General features: G+C 42.3%; 1 protein-coding gene across 1 annotated transcript in view; it reads right to left on the bottom strand.

The window, feature by feature from the left end:
• Window positions 1–18,501, bottom strand: part of PXDNL (peroxidasin like) — a 295,352-nt gene that overhangs the window by 57,329 nt on the left and 219,522 nt on the right. Inside the window, exon 16 of the mRNA XM_034762906.1 lies at window positions 15,791–15,948. Coding sequence (XP_034618797.1) covers window positions 15,791–15,948 — 158 coding nt within the window. The remainder of the gene's footprint in view (window positions 1–15,790; window positions 15,949–18,501) is intronic.

Raw genomic sequence — 18,501 nt, forward strand, 5'->3', positions numbered from 1 at the left:
TATTCACCCACGAAAGCTTATGCTCCAATACGTCTGTTAGTCTATAAGGTGCCACAGGATTCTTTGTCACTGAAGATGGTGAATGATCCATCATTTCAGTAATTTAAAATTGAACTGAATAAAGCACTGGAAAGTATACCATAGGAATGAATCTGAGATTGGCATGGGATAAACTACTGGTAGAAGTTTTTATATCCTCTCCATCTCTAATTTCTACAGTTCCATAAACCACACAAAAATACCCTGCATAAATCAGAATATTCTTTCAGTTATTTATAATTTTTTCACTACTGAAAACAGTCCTCTAAAGCTCTTCTACACATTTCCATTGTAGCTCAATGTACGTCAGTGCCACATCCTGCCCACAATACATTTCTCTTGTAATAAACTCCATTGCAAAATGTACATTACTAAGAAATTGGGTAAAGGGGAGACTACAGAAGGTCATACTGAAAGGTGTACTGTCAGTATGGAGGGAGGATCCTAGTGGATTGGTCTTGTGACCAATCTTATTTAACATTTTAATTAATGATCTTGGCCCAAAAATGGGAGTATGCTAATAAAATTTGGGATGACAGAGAGTTGGGAGACATTGCCAATACAAAGGAGGACCAGAATATCAAACAAGATTTGGATGACCTTAAAAACTGAGTAATAGAAATGGGATGAAATTTAATAGTGCAAACCGCAAGGTCATGTACTTAGGTAGTTGTGACAGAATGTATCCCGTGTCCACACCCTGAACACTATTGCAATAATCTTTATACAAAGTATGCCTTGTGAGATATTTAAAAACTCAATTTGCTGACCAATAATATCATGGCAAAATACATGTAGCAGTGATATATGTGAAGCTATAAACATAAGCTGAGATAATGACTAAAAGTATGTTTTCTGGAGAAGGGAGTGGGCCAAACCAGTTCCTCAGAGACAAAGAGCAAGCTGATGCCTCAGCCAGGTGTAAACAAGGCTGATAGGCCATTACTTGCTAGGTGGCCATTCTTTGGCAGGAAAGGGGACAAGGGCAAAAATATCTACCTCTTAGAAAAGAAACAGCATGCAGTTGCCTTCCACACAGACCGCCTGTTGCCTTTCTCCCAGCTGGAAATGCTTCTCAAAACGGGCAACAAACTATAACAAGATACCCCAAGGCACCCCCTCTCTTCCTCCCTTTCTGTCCACTGATTCACTGAACAAAATGGGACAAAGGAAGCAGCCATTAAACAGAAGAAGGGGTCCTGGCCTAAGAAGTTTAGCCAGTAAGACTGTTGAAAGCATATGAAGAGAAAAACTTTGCTTTGACTTTAACATAGTTTGGTAAATTAGACATTAGTTGTGTTTTATCTTTATTTTTCTTGTAACCATTTCTGACTTTTATGCCTCATTACTTGTATTCATTTAAAATCTATCCTCCGTAGTTAATAATTTTGTTTTATTGTTTTATCTAATCCGGTGTGTTTAAATTGAAATGTCTGAAGAACTAGTAAGATGGCATAGTATTCTTAAAGTAATAATGGACTGAACTTAATAATACTTCTATTGTCCTGGAGAGGGCTGCGCAGTACAGGACATATATTTCTGGGGGGAAATCTAAGACAGAGTATGTTGGGGTCACCTTGCATTATAACTAAGGCTGGTAAGAGCCAAGGTGTGGCTGGCTGGCTGCAACACACACATAGACATAGTTAGAGACTGTTTGTGAGAAGTCCAAGCTGGAGGCTACAGCTGCAAAGCAATGTAAAGGGAACCGAAGCTTAGAGGGTAGGGGTGATATGTCTACTCATTAATCTGGACTGTACCATAGGTATGTCACAGTTATATTCTGCTATAAGTTGGGGTAGCAACAGAGTAGGAGCTGGAAGCAACAGAGTAGGAGAAAGACCTGGGTGTATTGGTTGATGACAGGATGACTATGAGCTGCTAATGTGATATGGCTGTGAAAAAGGCTAATGAAATCCTAGGATGCATCAAGTGAGGTATTTCCAGAAGAGACAGGGAAGTATTATTACCATTATACAAGGCACTGGTGAGACTTCATGTGGAATACTGGGTGCAATTCTGGTTTCCCATGTTAAGAAAGATGACTTCAAACTGGAACAGATGCAGATAAGAACTACTAGGATGATTAGGTGAATGTAAAACCTACCATATGAGAGGAGACTCAAGGAACTTGACATGTTTAGCCTAACAAGAAGAAGGCTGAGGGGAGATATGATTGCTTTCTATAAATACATCAGAGAGATAAGCACAAGGGAGGGAGAGGAGTTATTTACGTTAAAGGCCAATGTTGGCACAACAACAAATGGATATAAACTGTCCATCAACAAGTTGAGGCTTGAAATTAGATGAAAGTTTCTAACCATTAGAGGAGAGGGTTTCTGTGTAACTTTGGAGCTGTGATGTACCCTGCATCTATTCCCCCTGTGTTGGAGTCTGATCAACTCAGCGTAGCACTGCTGTATGGCAAATAAAGATACCTGCGTGACAAAGGCTGGAGTAGAACTGAGTTCTTGGGAAACGGAGTGGAAAGAAGTCTCGGAGGGAATCCCAACAAGGACTTCAGTAACTCGGCCAGAGGTTATAGCATTATTGCAGGAGTAGGTGAGTAAGGTTCTGTGCCCTGCAACTTATCGGAGATCAGAGTAGATAATCATGATTGCCCGTTTTGACTTTAGTGTCTATGAGTTAGCCACCTCTGCAACAGCTTCCCTTTTCCATTTATATCCCTGCCCCAGACTAGCCATGTGAGAGGTAGGGAAACTGGTAATGCCTCACATGCTGGGTTGGAAAGGGATACACCTCAAACTTTCTTTGCCTCTGATTAACTCCAAGTGATGATATAATGGAGTGACAACATATAACCAATAGTTATCTAGTGGGACCAATTCTTTCAAAATACAATAGTGATTACATGGATGCATCCCTACTGTATGTGAATATGAATGGTGTAGATGAATTGCATTTAAATTATAATTTAAAACATAATAGCAGTAAAGAATAAACTCTAAGGTAAATGAGAGGAAGAGTGCTTTGGAGCAAATTACCTGGAATAAAATGATAAAATAATAATTTGTTTATTATGTTCTAATATTAACTACCCTGTATGGGAAAAAAACACATAATCCCTGAACTAGAAGTTCAGATTCCATCTGCACAGGCAAAGTTGTTACCCCTCTGAATCTTTAATATAAAAGATTAAAAAGTAACTTGAAAATAAACTCAAGGCAAAGATTGGTTTTATAGTAAATATACTTGTTATTAGCTCTGAGAAAAAAATAGCTGGAACTTCTTCTTACTGAAAAAAAAACAAAACAGGTGCTGAACATCTGGCTCCTATACTAAAGCATTGCATAAGGAGTTTCAAACACTTATAACATTTGGTATATGAAAACACAATGACACCAAAGGCTGTGAATATGGAAGGAAAATTACCTTTTATTTGTAAGAGCACAACAATAGCAAAAAAAAAAAAAAAAAAAAAATTAAGCACAGAATGTGATCACTGATAACAGCAAATCTTTAGTGTTTCTTATGGTTAGTTTGTTTAAAATACCACCCAACACTTTCTCTAAATCCTATCTGATGTCATAGGCTTTGTACAAGAAATATCAATGACAGGTAATGTCAGTCACCCAACCTAATGTTTTAAAAAAGATGGACATAATATATATTTGTGGAGAATGTGGGAATTATCTGCATTGTTCTGTATTAATTTTATATCTGTCTATGGGCTTGGTGGTTATTGTGTTGCTGGCTAAAAGGTATCTCAAGAGTTAAATCAGTTTGAGCTAGCTTTGAACTGCAGATACCAAAAGCTACTGGGTTCACACAGCCATATTCACATGTCCATTGGACACAATAATTCCTTTGAAGCTTACCTCTGCAGATGTGGAATTGGGTGTGGCTAGTTCGGAGGGAAGGAAGGTGGAAAGCCTCCAGCTGGAAACCAAGGTTTTTTTTTTTTTATGATGGAACTTTCAAACAAAGAGGTTGGAGAAGCAGTTAAAAAGCTGAGCCTTGGAGAAGAGGGGAGACAGATGAGTTGCAGAGAATCTGATTGTAACATGGTCCCCAGTTGCTGAGGCACTAGGAATAAGTAAGGACCTACCTAAACTTTCAAGGGACAGCCATGTTTATGTAAGACAATATGCATGTAGGTTTGTCTTATGTTTTACCCTTTTCTCCCTGATTCTGATGCTGCTATGAACAAATAAATCACTCTGAGTGATTTGAACAAGCTTTGTTCTCTGTCACTGGAGATTCTAGAGCAGATGTCAAACCTAGTTGGACCCCCTGGAGGTAATACTGTTGGTAAACAGAGGGTGCTATAACCTGGTGGTCCAGTAAAAAGTGTGGTGAATCATGGGATTCAAATCTGAAAGAAGTGCATCAAAGATGGCCAAAGCGGGAGACAGGACATTGGATGAGGTGAGCCGGTACTCTGAGGTGGTACTGAGAATTCACTCTCTCATGTGCTTGGCTAGCTGGTTCTTTCTCAGATGCTCAGCATGTATTTGATAGCCATATGTTGGGTTGGGAAGGAATTTTCTCCCATGTCAGATTGGCAGTGACCTGGGGATTTTTCACCTTCCTCTGCAGCATGAGGTGAGGGTTGCTTCCCAAGATCATCTGGGTCTAGATCATTTAACCAACTCCCTGCCACTGCAGGGGTCTCAAGCATAGATGCATCTCAGTCCCTTTTATTGTCTGCCTGTGGCATACAATAGTTTAGTCTCCTGAGGGCTGTGATATCTTGGTCTAATTTTGGTTGTTGGGTTTGCAGTTGCTGGGTGGTGTTGGTGGCCTGTGATGTACAGGAGGCCAGACTAGATGACCTGGTGGCCCCTTCTGACCTTGAATTCTGTAACTCTGGCTCAGGCCTTTCGCTGACAAGAAGTGCCCACAGACTGATCACAGGTATGGTTCACCCCTCATCCAGAACAATATCATATAATCTCATAGATATAAATCATATACACAGAGCCAATGACAGCAGGGATTCTTAAAGAAGTATCTTTAGAATGAGAAAAGAAGAACAGAGGAACAGAAAAGAGTACCAGCTGCCCACATCAGATAGATCCAGCCTCCATTGATCTCAGGTGTTCCATCCCCCGTGGATCCATAGAATAAACAGAATTAGGAATTCCTGTCCCTTCCTTATTTTGAAGCCCCCTAAACCGCTACCCAGTGAGGGGCCAAAGAGACAATCATGCCTTTAATTCTGACAATAATTTCATGTTATTACATAGTAATAATAGATAGCATGTTTAAAACAAATATAAGGAAATGCTTCTTCATACAAAAACAGAGTCAACCTGTGGAACTTATTGCCAGGGGATGTTGTGAAGAACCAAAGTATAACTGGATTCAAAATAGAATTAGGAGAATAGGTCCATCAATGGCTATTAGCCAAGATGGTCAGGGACACCGCCGCATATTCTGGGGGTCCCTGAGCCACTGACTGTCAGAAGCTGGGACTGGATGACAGAGGGTGGCTCACTTGATAATTGCCCTGTTCTGTTCATTCCCTCTGAAGCAGTGGTGGGCAATGGCGGGTGGCTGTGCCTATGGACGGTCAATGTAGACACTGTCTTGAGGCCCGCCAGCAGATTACCCTGACAGGCCACGTGCCTGCTCTGAAGCATCTGGCTCCAGCCACTGTCAGAAAACAGGATACTGGGCTAGATGAACCATTGGAGTGACTCTTATGTTCTAATAATGGTATGATTGTATATTAACTCCATATTAAAGAATTGCAATAGAGGGATTTTTGTTAATATTCCACCTTGCAGTGCTTTTCATTACTATATTGAAGGAAGAGCCAGAGAATTATAAATGTGTATTCTTGCGTTAAGCAATAGTGAGGATACAGACATGGACAGTTACACTTCAGGAGATACTGCTGTGCCATCAAAGTCCTCCAATTTATGCCCCAGCACCATCTGATGAAGCCTTGAGGTCCTCCACATTGTCTCTGAAACTCAGGAACAAAGTCACCCAGTTAAATCCTCCACTACTACTTCTTCCATATGGCTGGTGTAGAGCAGCAACTACAATTTCACCTGAACTGCATCGAGTCAAATGGCTACATCAGAAGTAGCAGAATTTATTGCAGTGATGCCTCCTTCTTATTCATAAATTGGGTGGTAGGTAGTAATATGTTTGATGATTTGTCATGGGGAGCCACACTCACATGCTGGGGAGTCCTTGATTTTCCATTTGTGCATTAGATGTCTGCATCTACTACGGTTGGTTTGGATTCGGTTCAGAGTTGACCAAGATGACTGTGGAAGATTGAACCCAGGAACCTTCTGTGGGGGATCCGGCACAAGGTGCTTATTTTTTAAGTCTTGTTTAGCCCAATCTGCTTTCCAAACCTTCTCTGATCGTAGTCCGATTGCATGAGGCAAAGCAGACGTTCCCAGAAAGACTTACAAGACTGAAGAGATTGGGGGGGGGGCACTGTCGAGGTCTTGGTGGATAGGAAGACATCTGTTTTCCTGGATTTGCTGAGCTTCACAGAGCATTGCAGCAATTCGGCATATCAGTGGGGGAGCGAAGTTAAAAAGAACATGTAGTTATGGCGTTGGTGTCGACTTAAGGGTTCCAGTGACACACCGCATCACTGTATTCAGCTGGGTGTCAACAAGTCACGTGTGGCTGCATCTGCTTCATATGGGTGAACAATATTCAGCTACCGAATATACAAGTGTTATTGCAGATGTTCGCAACGCTGAGGCCGATGCACCCCAGGTTGTACCTGCTAGTTTCTAAATTATGTTGGCTCTCATTTTTATCTTTGCAGTTACCTTCTCAAGATGATCATGGAAGGTAAGGATGCGGTCGAGTTCTACTCTGAAGTATGTTGGAGTGTAATCATGTTGCACATTTTTACCACAGAAAGCTACTTTGTGTGTTTTTGGCATTCCTATTATCAAGATGAAATGCTTACTATTGTTTTTCCAGGGTTTAGTTTCAGCTTCCATTTCCAGAAGTATTGTTCCATAGTTGGAGGTCCTCAGTTAATGCTTTCTCAATGTCATGGAGATTTGCTGCTTGGATTGTCATGGCAAGATCATCTGCATACCCAAATTTTAATGATTTAGTTGGAGGCATGCCACTTACGGAAATATTAAAAAGTGTTGGTGTCAGTACAGAGTATTGTGGTAGCCTGTTTATGGTACACAGTGAGCTGGTCTTATTACCCAGGTACACCCATAGGTGTCTGTTATTCAGCATGGACCACAGAAGGTGAAGTGTTTTGTAGCAAGGCATAATTTTTGCAAGTTTCAGCATCAGACCCTTAATCCATACAGTGTCATACGCAGAGGACAGGTCAACAAATACTGCGCCAGTTTTTAGTTTTTTCTGACAGTCAGCCTCAATGTGACTTGAGAGTACCAGAACTTGGTCGCAACAACTACGTTTTGGACAGAAGCCTGCCTGTTCGACAGGGATAACTGGCTCAGTAAAAGGATGTATTCTTTTAAGGATGATGCGTTCAAGAAGTTTATACGTCATGCATAGTAGAGCAATCAGCCTAGAGCTTGCCACTTCATCTGTGGGCTTTCCAGGCTTTGGAATGGCAATTACCATTGCCTCATGCCATATTTCAGGGATCTGTACCATCTTTAAGGCAGAGGAAATGGCCAACCATCCCACCCCCCAATGCACACACTCTCTTGCCAACCTGATGCAAAATTGGCTACTCAGATTTCCTCCTATGAAAAACTGACAATATCCTGAATTAACTTTACTGAATTAAGTAAAATCTTATTGAATTAGGTTTAATACCTATGGGGCCCATTGTATTACAGATGCAATTGTGTATGTGTCACTGTATGTATGTAACTTCTGTAGGAAACTGAATAATGCAATCTTTGGAAGGTATTAGGAACTTCAAAGGGCTTTCTGGAACAATATCTGCGAGGAGGATATACTAGGAAGTAACTGGGAGTAAGGGGAATGCAAATAACCCACTTCAAACCCATCCTTTTGAAGCTATGCCCTGAAGAGGAAAAACATTGTCTACTAATTACCTGTTTCTGAAAACCCCAGCTCAAAGACCCCATAACTGTATAAAGTGTGGACTAAACATATTTTAAGGTGCTTATTCAGAGCTGGAGCTGTAATGAATTTATCACCACAAAAGAAACCACTTGGGTGATGTTTGGAAAGACTCCTTTGGTTGGTGTGATATCCAGTATGCTTATTAGCATGCATATAGGTTCTTTTATTGTTTTAAAATGTATTCTCTGTAGTGCTTTTATCAGAAGAGTAAAATAGTCTTGCACACAAAGAACTGTGTGGTAACTTATAACTGTTGACAATTCCTCGTGTCCATCTCTGAAGAGAAAGCAAATAGGAATGCTTGGGCAGTTTGCCTCTGCTGGGAACAACACAGTGAAGGCAGGGAACTGTGAAGCCTGGAAATACCCCGGGCAGAAAGGAGAGAGACATGAGTCTCCACCCACGCCAGGCTACAGCACGGGAGCTGGAAGCTTGAGAGTGGGTGGCACCATACAAATATAACAATTTGAAAGGGATACAAAAAGCATAGAGCTACAAGGTACTTAAAATGAAAGAACAGATGAATAGACCATGTAAACTTCTTCTCACCACCTCACTAACATATTTGACCTGACCATCCACATCTGGGCTGTTAGATTGGCTGGGTTCCAAAGTAGAATCTAAGAATGACACTCTAGCTAGCCAGTATCATCATGCACATTAAGCCATTCTCTGAGGCTGCAAACAAGAGAGCCACCTAGTGCCAGTTGTAACTGTGGTTGGTTTGATGTGGATATATGTCCACTGGGAACTGGACTGAAAGCACCAGGTCAATGAGAAGAACTGACAGATTCGAATGGTGTTCAGTCTCTATGAGCTTGAGGTGCATTTGAACCAGTGTTCTAGAAATGACATGTTTATATATCCACCACTAATCTCTCTCTTTCTAATTGTGTCACAGACATTCTGAAAACTCACAAAATATTATGTGAGAGATGAATGTGAGGGTGCTCAGTGGTGAATGTTGATCTGTATCCCAAAATGGGATTTATGGAATGGATTTCTAAGATGGTGTGTTGGAATGTCAATGGAGAGTAGACAATAGATAGTGAACACATTGTCTGAGGGATAAATGGACACTTGACTCAGTCTCAACAGTGCCTGGATTTCCAAAAAGGCTTACGTTGGTTTTGGCTTTTTTTTCTGTAACTCTCATCTAACTTAGCTTGTAGTGAAGGATTACATGAGACTAAATGTGTGGGTAGCCTGTTTATGACTTTGAAATCACTCTCTCTAATGCTTTGTTGCATTTTCTAATAACCCTAAGAAGGCTGTTATTCTCTAAATCGCTGGTTACAGGCTCCAGAAGGGAAGAAATGCAGATATCTACTGGGGCCTATTCAGTAATCATGGTTGGCACAGATGATCTGTTGTACCCAGATTCCAGTCTAAAAGATAGAATTGCACTCCAAGATGGATAAGGGCAAGATACCCAAGACCTGAACTGCGTGCTCTCAGAGAGACCAGGAAAGAGGGCAGTTAGCCCTGTAACTATGACTACGTGAAAAACACATACCATACCATCTTAGCCATGTAAAAGCTGAAAAGGAATTTTGTACACAACCCTTCCTGCACTCGTTCTTCATAAAGAATTCGAGGCACAATAGTGCTCAATGCCATGGGAAAAAAATAAACCAAGCGGAGAAAACAGAAAGTGTGTTTTAGGTGAACAAATCAAAAACAGGAAACAAGAAGCATCGTTGTTTACAGACAGAAAGAGATTAAAAGTTTGCTAACAAGATTCCATTAGTCAAGTGCTAGCAGCATGCTATCATGTTTCTGCATTTCTTGGACTAGAACAAGCTCTTAGAATGGAGAACATTGCCTCATTAAACACATGCCAGCTCCCTCTTGTATTCTGCCACCCAGATGCACTTTTATCACCTTTTACATTATTCACAAAATGCCTTGATTTGTTACAATGACTCGAAGTGTTCTTCAGCACTCCTGGTGAGTCAAAGTAATAAAATTCAGGGAAACAGTTAATGTACCCTATGGTGAGTATTTTTCTACCCAGCTCTATATGGGTGAAATTCACCTACGGCTTCCCTTTTGGTAGTTTCACTGCATAGTGAAGGAAACCCACTATAGAGTGATTGAGTCAGGGGACTGCACCTTCCCAGGTGATCTTCAATGTTCTAAAACTCAAAAAAGAGTCCTACAAAAAGTGGAATCTCGGTCAAATTACAAAGGTTGAATATAAACAAATAACACAAGTATGTAGGGACAAAATTAGAAAGGCCAAGGCACAAAATGAGATCCATCTAGCTAGGGACATAAAGGGTAACAAAAAAAAATCTACAAATATATTAGAAGCAAGAGGAAGACCAAGGACAGGATCAATGAGGGGTGTGTGACAAGATGGCCGATGTTCATATGTTGGGTCCCGCACTTTTCTTGGGGGGTGGGGGTAAGACGCCACCCCTTGCCCCTGCTCTTAGGTACCGAGGGCCCCGCTAGTGGCCTGGGAAGGTGGTAGAGGAGGGAAGCAGGGGAGGATCTGGGTTTGCTCCTCACAACCTTGTGGGTTTCTTACCCTCTTTCCCCCTTGGGTGGGGTTATCCTCGGTCCTTAGATGCTGGGGGGGGGAGGGGGAGAGTTGTCTTCCTTACTTTCGTTCTCTGGTCTTTCAAATCTCACAACACACCTCCAAGCTCCAGTCCGCTCTCCTTCCTCCTCCTCCCCTGATTGCCTGAAGCAGGGGGTTTTATTAGGTTCCTGACATGGCCTTAATTGACTACAGGTGCTCCAATTAACCTGTAGCACCCCTCCCTAGTCTACAGGAAACCACTTCCTAATTAGCTTAGGGCTTATATATTTCCCCTCTATCACTCTACCACTGCTCCATGGGCCTCCTCTATCACAGGGAGAAGACAATAACAGAGAATGTGGAAATGGCAGAGGTGCTTAATGACTTCTTTGTTTCGATTTTCACCAAGAAGGTTGATGGCGATTGGACATCCAACATAGTGAATGCCAATGAAAATGAGGTAGAATCAGAGTCTAAAATAGGGAAAGAACAAGTCAAAAATTACTTAAACAAGTTAGACGTCTTCAAATTATCAGGACCTAATGAAATGCATCCTAGAATACTCAAGGAGCTGACTGAGCAGATATCTGAGCCATAAGCAATTATCTTTGGAAAGTCATGGAAGACGGGAGACATTCCAGAAGACTGGAAAAGGGCAAATATAGTGCCCATCTATAAAAAGGGAAATAAGGACAACCCGGGGAATTACAGACCAATCAGCTTAACTTCTGTACCCGGAAAGATAATGGAGCAAATAATTAAGAAATCAATTTGCAAACACCTAGAAGATAATGATGTGATACGTAACAGTCAGCATGGATTTGTCAAGAACAAATCTTGTCAAACCAACCTGATAGCTTTCTTTGACAGGGTAACAAGCCTTGTGGATGGGGGGGAAGTGGTAGATGTGGCATATCTTGACTTTAGAAAAGCTTTTGATACTGTCTCGCATGACCTTCTCATAAACAAACTAGGGAAATACAACCTAGATGGAGCTACTATACAGTGGGTGCATAACTGGTTGGAAAATAGTTCCCAGAGAGTAGTTATCAGTGGTTCACAGTCATGCTGGAAGGGCATAATAAGTTGGGTCCTGCAGGGATCGGTTCTGAGTCCAGTTCGGTTCAATATCTTCATCAATGATTTAGATAATGGCATAGAGCAGGGATCTCAAACTCAAATGACCACGAGGGCCACATGAGGCTAATACATTGGCCCAAGGGCCGCATCACTGACACCCCCCACCCCCGCCCCGGCCCCATTCCACCCCTTCCATGAGGCCCCATGCCCCTGCCCTGCCTCTTCCCATCCCTTCCCCCACCCCCATTCCAAGCCCTTCCCCAAAGTCCCCACTCTAACTCCGCCCCCTCCCTGCCCCTATTCCAACCACTTTCCCAAATCCGCACCCCTGCCCTGCCTCTTCTCCTCCTCCTCCCCACAGTGCACGGCTCCCTGGTCCTCCCCCCTGGAAAGCACTAAGCACCGCCAAACAACTGTGCCTGAAGGTAGGCAGAGGAGCAGGGACACAGCGTGCTGGGGGAGGAGGAGGGCGGTGGGGGAGGGGAGCTTGTCAGCTGCAGGAAATAACTCCACTGGCCGTGTGTTTGAGACCCCTGGCATAGAGAGTACACTTATAAAGTTTGCGGATGATACCAACCTGGGAGGGGTTGCAAGTGCTTTGGAGGATAGGATTAAAATTCAAAATGATCTGGACAAACTGGAGAAATGGTCTGAAGTAAATAACAAGAAATTCAATACAGACAAATGCACAGTACTCCACTTAAGAAGGAACAACCAGTTGCACACATACAAAATGGGAAATGACTGCCTAGGAAGGAGTACTGCGGAAAGGGATCTGGGGGTCATAGTGGATCACAAGCTAAACATGAGTCAACAGTGTATCACTGTTGCGAAAAAAGCAAACATCATTCTGGGATGCATTAGCAGGAGTATTGTAAGCAAGACGCAAGAAGTAATACTTGCGCTCTACTTTGCGCTGATTAGGCCTCAGCTGGAGTATTATGTCCAGTTCTGTGTGCCACATTTCAGAAAAGATGTGGGCAAATTGGAGAAAGTCCAGGGAAGAGCAACGCAAATGATTAAAGGTTTAAAAAACATGACCTATGAGGGAAGACTGAAAAAATTGGGTTTGTTTAGTCTGGAGAAGAGAAGACTGAGAGGGGACATGATAACAGTTTTCGAGTACATATAAGGTTGTTACAAGGAGGAGGGATAATTTTTTTTTTTAACCTCTGAGGATAGGACAAGAAGCAATGGGCTTAAATTGCAGCAAGAGAGGTTTAGGTTGGACATTAGGAAAAACTTCCTATCAGAGTGGTTAAGCACTGGAATCAATTGCCTAGGGAGGTTGCGGAATCTCCATCACTGGGGATTTTTAAGAGCAGGTTTGACAGACACCTGTCAGGAATGGTCTAGAATACTTAGTCCTGCCATGAGCTCCTAACCAGCTCCACACAGACCACAATGGGCTAAGTGGGTGACCATATAGTCAGAAAATATGTGGATCCAGTTGCCAAAAACTTCTAAAGCCCAGCTGGTACAGTAGGGTCACAACAAATATTGCAGCCAAAGGATTAGAGCAGCAGCCAAGGAGGAGCTGTGGTTTGTGGAGTAAAGTCCATCTTTCCCTGACCCTCACCTAGTTACTAAGCAAAGCCCAATCATGAGGGATTTGTGTGGGGAAAAATATTTAAGTGAGTGCATCTGTCATCATTATACTCCAAAGAGCCATTTGTAAAATGAAATTCAAAACAAAATCTGTATACTTTAACAGAGTCTGAATTCTTACTCTGACTCCATTGATCATCCTCTAGGTTACTCTGCAAATCTCATTTCCATTTTTTTCCTAAGTGTGGGTTTTATCCCTTTCAGTGAAGATAATTTAAGACTGTATCTAAAGCTGAAAAGAGGTGTGAAGGATTTTCCCTTCTAAATTAAAGTAATGCTTCTAGGCGACAGCTGTTGTTATCTTCAAATTTCAGCCCTAAATTTTTAACATAGCTCCTGGTTGGTATCTCTTTCAAACACTGGGAGACTAGTAGAGTAACTTGTTTTCTGTAACTTTCTGAGGACAAGAAATTTGGCACATAGGCAAAAATCTAGGGGAATTGACCTCAAACTTCCTAAATACTGGTCATTATAGCAGAAACCAGCTCTTGGAGATTTATGTTACTGTGAATATTTATGTATTTAGAAATTAACATTATGCATATCATCAGGTTTCAAGATGCATATAAAATGTTGAAAATAAAATGTAGACAAATATGTCTAAAGTGTACTAAGAAGAATCTGGCTTATAAATGTTTAGGATTTAGGCTCATGCTTAGGATTTAGGCTCAGCAAGGGCTCTTTGACCATGGGATTTTCCTTCAGGTACGGATTGTGCAGAAAATAAAGACAGTTCTATTATTGGTACTGCATGCAAGCAATAAAAACATAGTAGTATCTCCATGAACAATTTTGGGTACATTATAATAGTCAGTTTTTAACAAGCAGCGAGTGGGTTTTGGACACCACCAATTTTGGACATATCTGAGTTTACAAACTAGAAGACAGAATCCGGTGTCTGTAAGATTCATTCTCTTCCTCTTTTTGAAGGGATACAACATTTTTGGTTATTCTGTGCTATTGTGTCATAATTAAGACTAAGATTTAGTCAGGGGTATCTTTAGTAAAAGTCATGACAAGTAATGGCTTTTACTATAAGCACCCCTGAGTAAATCTTAGCTGCCTTGCCCCGCTGCACTGCGGGGCCTCAGGTCCAGCCCCACTGGTCACTGCTCTATGGGGTCTCAGGACCAGCTGCCTGGGGCTGCCGAGTAGTGGCCGGTGTGGCCACCGGGGCCACTGCTCCGGGCGAGGTTTGCCAGGTGTCTGGTTTTCGATTGGAACGCCTGGTCGAAAATGGACCCTGGAGGCCAGCAGGTCTGGCTCTTGGGGGAGGAGGGAACCACAGGGCTCCCGCTCTGAGCACTGGCTCCGCACTCCCATTGGCTGGGAACTATGGCCAATGGGAGCTGGGTGATGATGCCTGAGGGCGAGATCAGCACGTGGAGCTTCCTGCTGGGCTGCTTCCAGGGTGCCAATTGTTCGGGCGGCCCTGGTATCAGCCACACGGGCTGCTACAGCTGTGGAATTTCATGGAAGTTACGCAAAGTCATGGAATCTGTGACTTCTGCAACCTCTGTGAGAAACTTGCAGCCATAGTCACAATTTATACCACTTGCTGATTTTTGATATCGCAATAGCAACTGAAATGTTAAAATGGAAGAGCCCTATGAAATAGAAGATTTTGTATTTTTTTTAAATACATATAATGTATAATAACTCTAAAGGTCACACTCCTTTATTGACAAGACAAGTATGGATTTGATAATATGAAATAAAGAAATGTGAATTAATAATATAGTTAGTAGAATGCAACTGCCATTAGAGAGAAAGAGATGGAATTCTGAAGAAAAACAAAGAGCAATTCACACTATAACAGCATGACAATATCAAAAAGTATTAAAAAATGTAATTGCAGGCAAAGAAATATAGACAAGTGAATACAAAGAATACAAAGAAAATTGCTTCAACCACTGTAAGTACATTAATGCAGAAGTTGGGTAGGAATGTTTCCTTATCCTTATAATTTCTCATCTGAAAGATGGTTCTTCTGTTACTGCAATTCCCCATTGCATTATGGGGCATTGATAAGAAACTCAATAAATGCCACCTTTGCCTTTTAGTCATTTCTGATCCAATGCCCCATGATATAAGGGGAACTGTGCCTGTGGTGGGGCATCTTCCGCAAAAGTAAAAGAAAGGTCCTGATTACTTGTGGTAACTAAAGCACTTTTCAAAAATGTAGAAGTGTTAAGTCCAGTGTTACAGTCAATTTCCAGCTCTGGTAATTCGTTATATCCAAAATCACCCAATAGTTTCAACTAGATAAATGGTTTTTCACTTCTTGTCCTAAGTCGTGCAGTGGTACTAGAATAGAATGGCTATTTTCCAATCCTAGGTGCAGTATAAACCCAGGGTGCATTACACTATGTATATTGCTTTGTATAATGCCTTCTGGATGAAAAAAAATAAGTATAAGATATTATTGCAGGTCAAATTTCACCGGTGAGATACAGCAATACATTGCAAAGTGAAAAGATACTAGCTTTTACTGATACTCACCTATTCCATCAAAATCAACATGCAGACCCTGTTTAACATGCTCCTGTATCAGCTGAAGTGTTTGCTCAAAAATCTCTCCTGCTCTTGCAATCTCTATAGTGAAAGGATCCCGTGGATAGTGGAATTGAGCCAACAGATCATTTGGAGTCCGCGGATGCCTGCAGAAATGAAAATACCTATTGAAACCAATATATTAAAACTAATTTCTGTGTAGAAATATGACCAGAGTTTCTCTGTAGATATACAACATCTGAAAATAATCACAAAGAAGTTAGCCTGCTTCAAGAGAGTAGTCTTAAACGGATGGTGTGTAGAAACCTACATGCAATAAAATATTTAATTTTCTCCCTTTATATGGGTGTTTTATATGTTATAGAGCAAAGCCAAAGCAATCATGGAGTGTTAACACTACTCTACAGTGGGATATCACAGAAAATATTATTGCTCATCTGACCCTCATACTCTCCAACAGCCAACTCATAAAGAGACATTTACGGTATTTTCAAGGAAAGAACATTCTACCTTCTCCTCACCGTCTTTTCTGGACTAGTTGTCTGATTTCCCTTTTGTTAAAGGAAAAACGCATTTGGAAAGAAAACAGTGTCAATTACTTGCCCCTCCAAATAAAGGGATAGCCTGCTATTCACCCATGAATGGCTGAAGGCTACCACCAAATTCAAAGATTAGACTGAATTGACCTGAACTTTATGACTGACAAGAAAAAAGGAGCTCCGGTGTCCAGCTACACTGCAACAACATATTATTGCCTTTACCTTCCGCACTTAAATGCCAAAGAAATATAATACAGTTACTGTCCATTCATGGAGGGAATTATACGATAGTGATTTCACCAAGAAAACAAATGCCTACAGCTCACAGAGGAATGAAAACTTCTCAGGGTTAGCACTGTCAATCCCTTTTTCTGTATTGTATTGCAGCAGCGACAGCCTCTAATAACTTAACTGCTTTTTCTACAACTTTGCTCCCCTCCGCATTGAGCAATGGAGGAAGCACAGGGACCAGACACTTTGTTCCTGTCCTGTAGGGAAGGAGGAAAGGCTAAGCTAACTTTTTATGGATGTTCTGTTTGGTTCTTTACTCCTGTTCCCAAAGCTTTGGTTACAGAGTTCCTGGCTAGATTAGCCCTTAGCAAGAAGGCACTCAGAGAGCTGTAAGCCACAGAAAGTAATCAGGTGGCAATTGAATGGTGATAGAGAGCCCAGGTGATAGATAGAGATGCTTTTTTTCCATGCAGACGCCATACTGCTTTCAGCAGATGGTGCAGTAGGACTGCTAATCGTAGTCATCCAACCACTGCATCCGCTGCAACTCTGCTCTCCTGGTGCCATGAATCCACCTCGCAGGTCCTCTCATCATTCGGTATAAATATCTATTCTCGTGGCATCTGTTGTCATCCACCGCTTCCGCTGCAACTCTGCTCTCCTGCAGACGCCATACCACGACAAGCATGGAGCTTGCTCAGCTCACCACTGCTGTTGTGAGCATTGTAAGCACCTTGCGCATTATCCTGCAGTATGTGCAGAACCAGAACCTGCAAAAGCAGGCGAGGAGGCAACAACACGATCATGATAGTGATGACGACGTGGACACAGACTTCTCTCAAAGCACGGGCCCTGGCAATTTGGACATCATGGTGGTAATGGGGCAGGTTCATGCCGTGGAACGCTGGTTCTGGGCCTGGGACTGGTGGGACCGCATAGTGTTGCAGATCTGGAATAATTCCAGTGGCTGCGAAACTTTCGCATGTGTAAGGGCACTTTCATGGAACTTTGTGACTTGCTTTCCCCTGCCCTGAAGCATAAGAATGCCAAGATGACAGCAGCCCTCACAGTTCACAAGCGAATGGCAATAGCCCTCTGGAAGCTTGCAACGCCAAACAGCTACTGGTCAGTTAGGAATCAATTTGGAGTGGGTAAATCTACCGTGGGGGCTGCTGTGATCCAAGTAACCAACCCAATCACTGAGCTGCTGCTATCAAGGGTAGTGACTCTGGGAAATGTGCAGGTTATATTGGATGGCTTTGCTGCAATTGGATTCCCTAACTGTGGTGGGGCAATAGATGGAATGCATATCCCTATCTTGGGACCAGACTACCTTGGCAGCCAGTACATAAACCGCAAGGGGTAATTTTCAATGGTGCTGCAAGCACTGGTGGATCACAAGGGACGTTTCACCGATATCAATGTGGGATGGCGGGGGAAAGTACATGACGCTCGCATCTTCAGGAACTCTGGTCTGTTTGAACAGCTGCAGGAAGGGACTTACTTCCTAGACCAGAAAATAACTGTTGGGGACATTGAAATGCCTATAGTTATCCTTGGGGACCCAGCCTACCCCTTAATGCCATGGCTCATGAAGCCATACAAAGGCACCCTGGACAGTAGTAAGGAGCTGTTCAGCTATAGGCTGAGCAAGTGCAGAATGGTGGTAGAATGTGCATTTGGATGTTTAAAAGCGCGCTGGCGCAATTTACTGACTCAGTTAGACCTGAGCGAAACCAATATTCCAACTGTTATTGCCGCTTGCTGTGTGCTCCACAATATCTGTGAGAGTAAGGGGGAGACGTTTATGGTGGGGTGGGAGGTTGAGGCAAATCGCCTAGCTGCTGATTATGTGCAGCCAGACACCAGGGCAATTAGAAGAGCATAGCAGGGTGTGCTGCGCATCAGAGAAGCTTTGAAAACCAGTTT

Source organism: Trachemys scripta, chromosome 2 (genome assembly GCF_013100865.1).
Source record: "Trachemys scripta elegans isolate TJP31775 chromosome 2, CAS_Tse_1.0, whole genome shotgun sequence".
In the NCBI taxonomy this organism is placed as follows: domain Eukaryota; kingdom Metazoa; phylum Chordata; order Testudines; family Emydidae; genus Trachemys; species Trachemys scripta.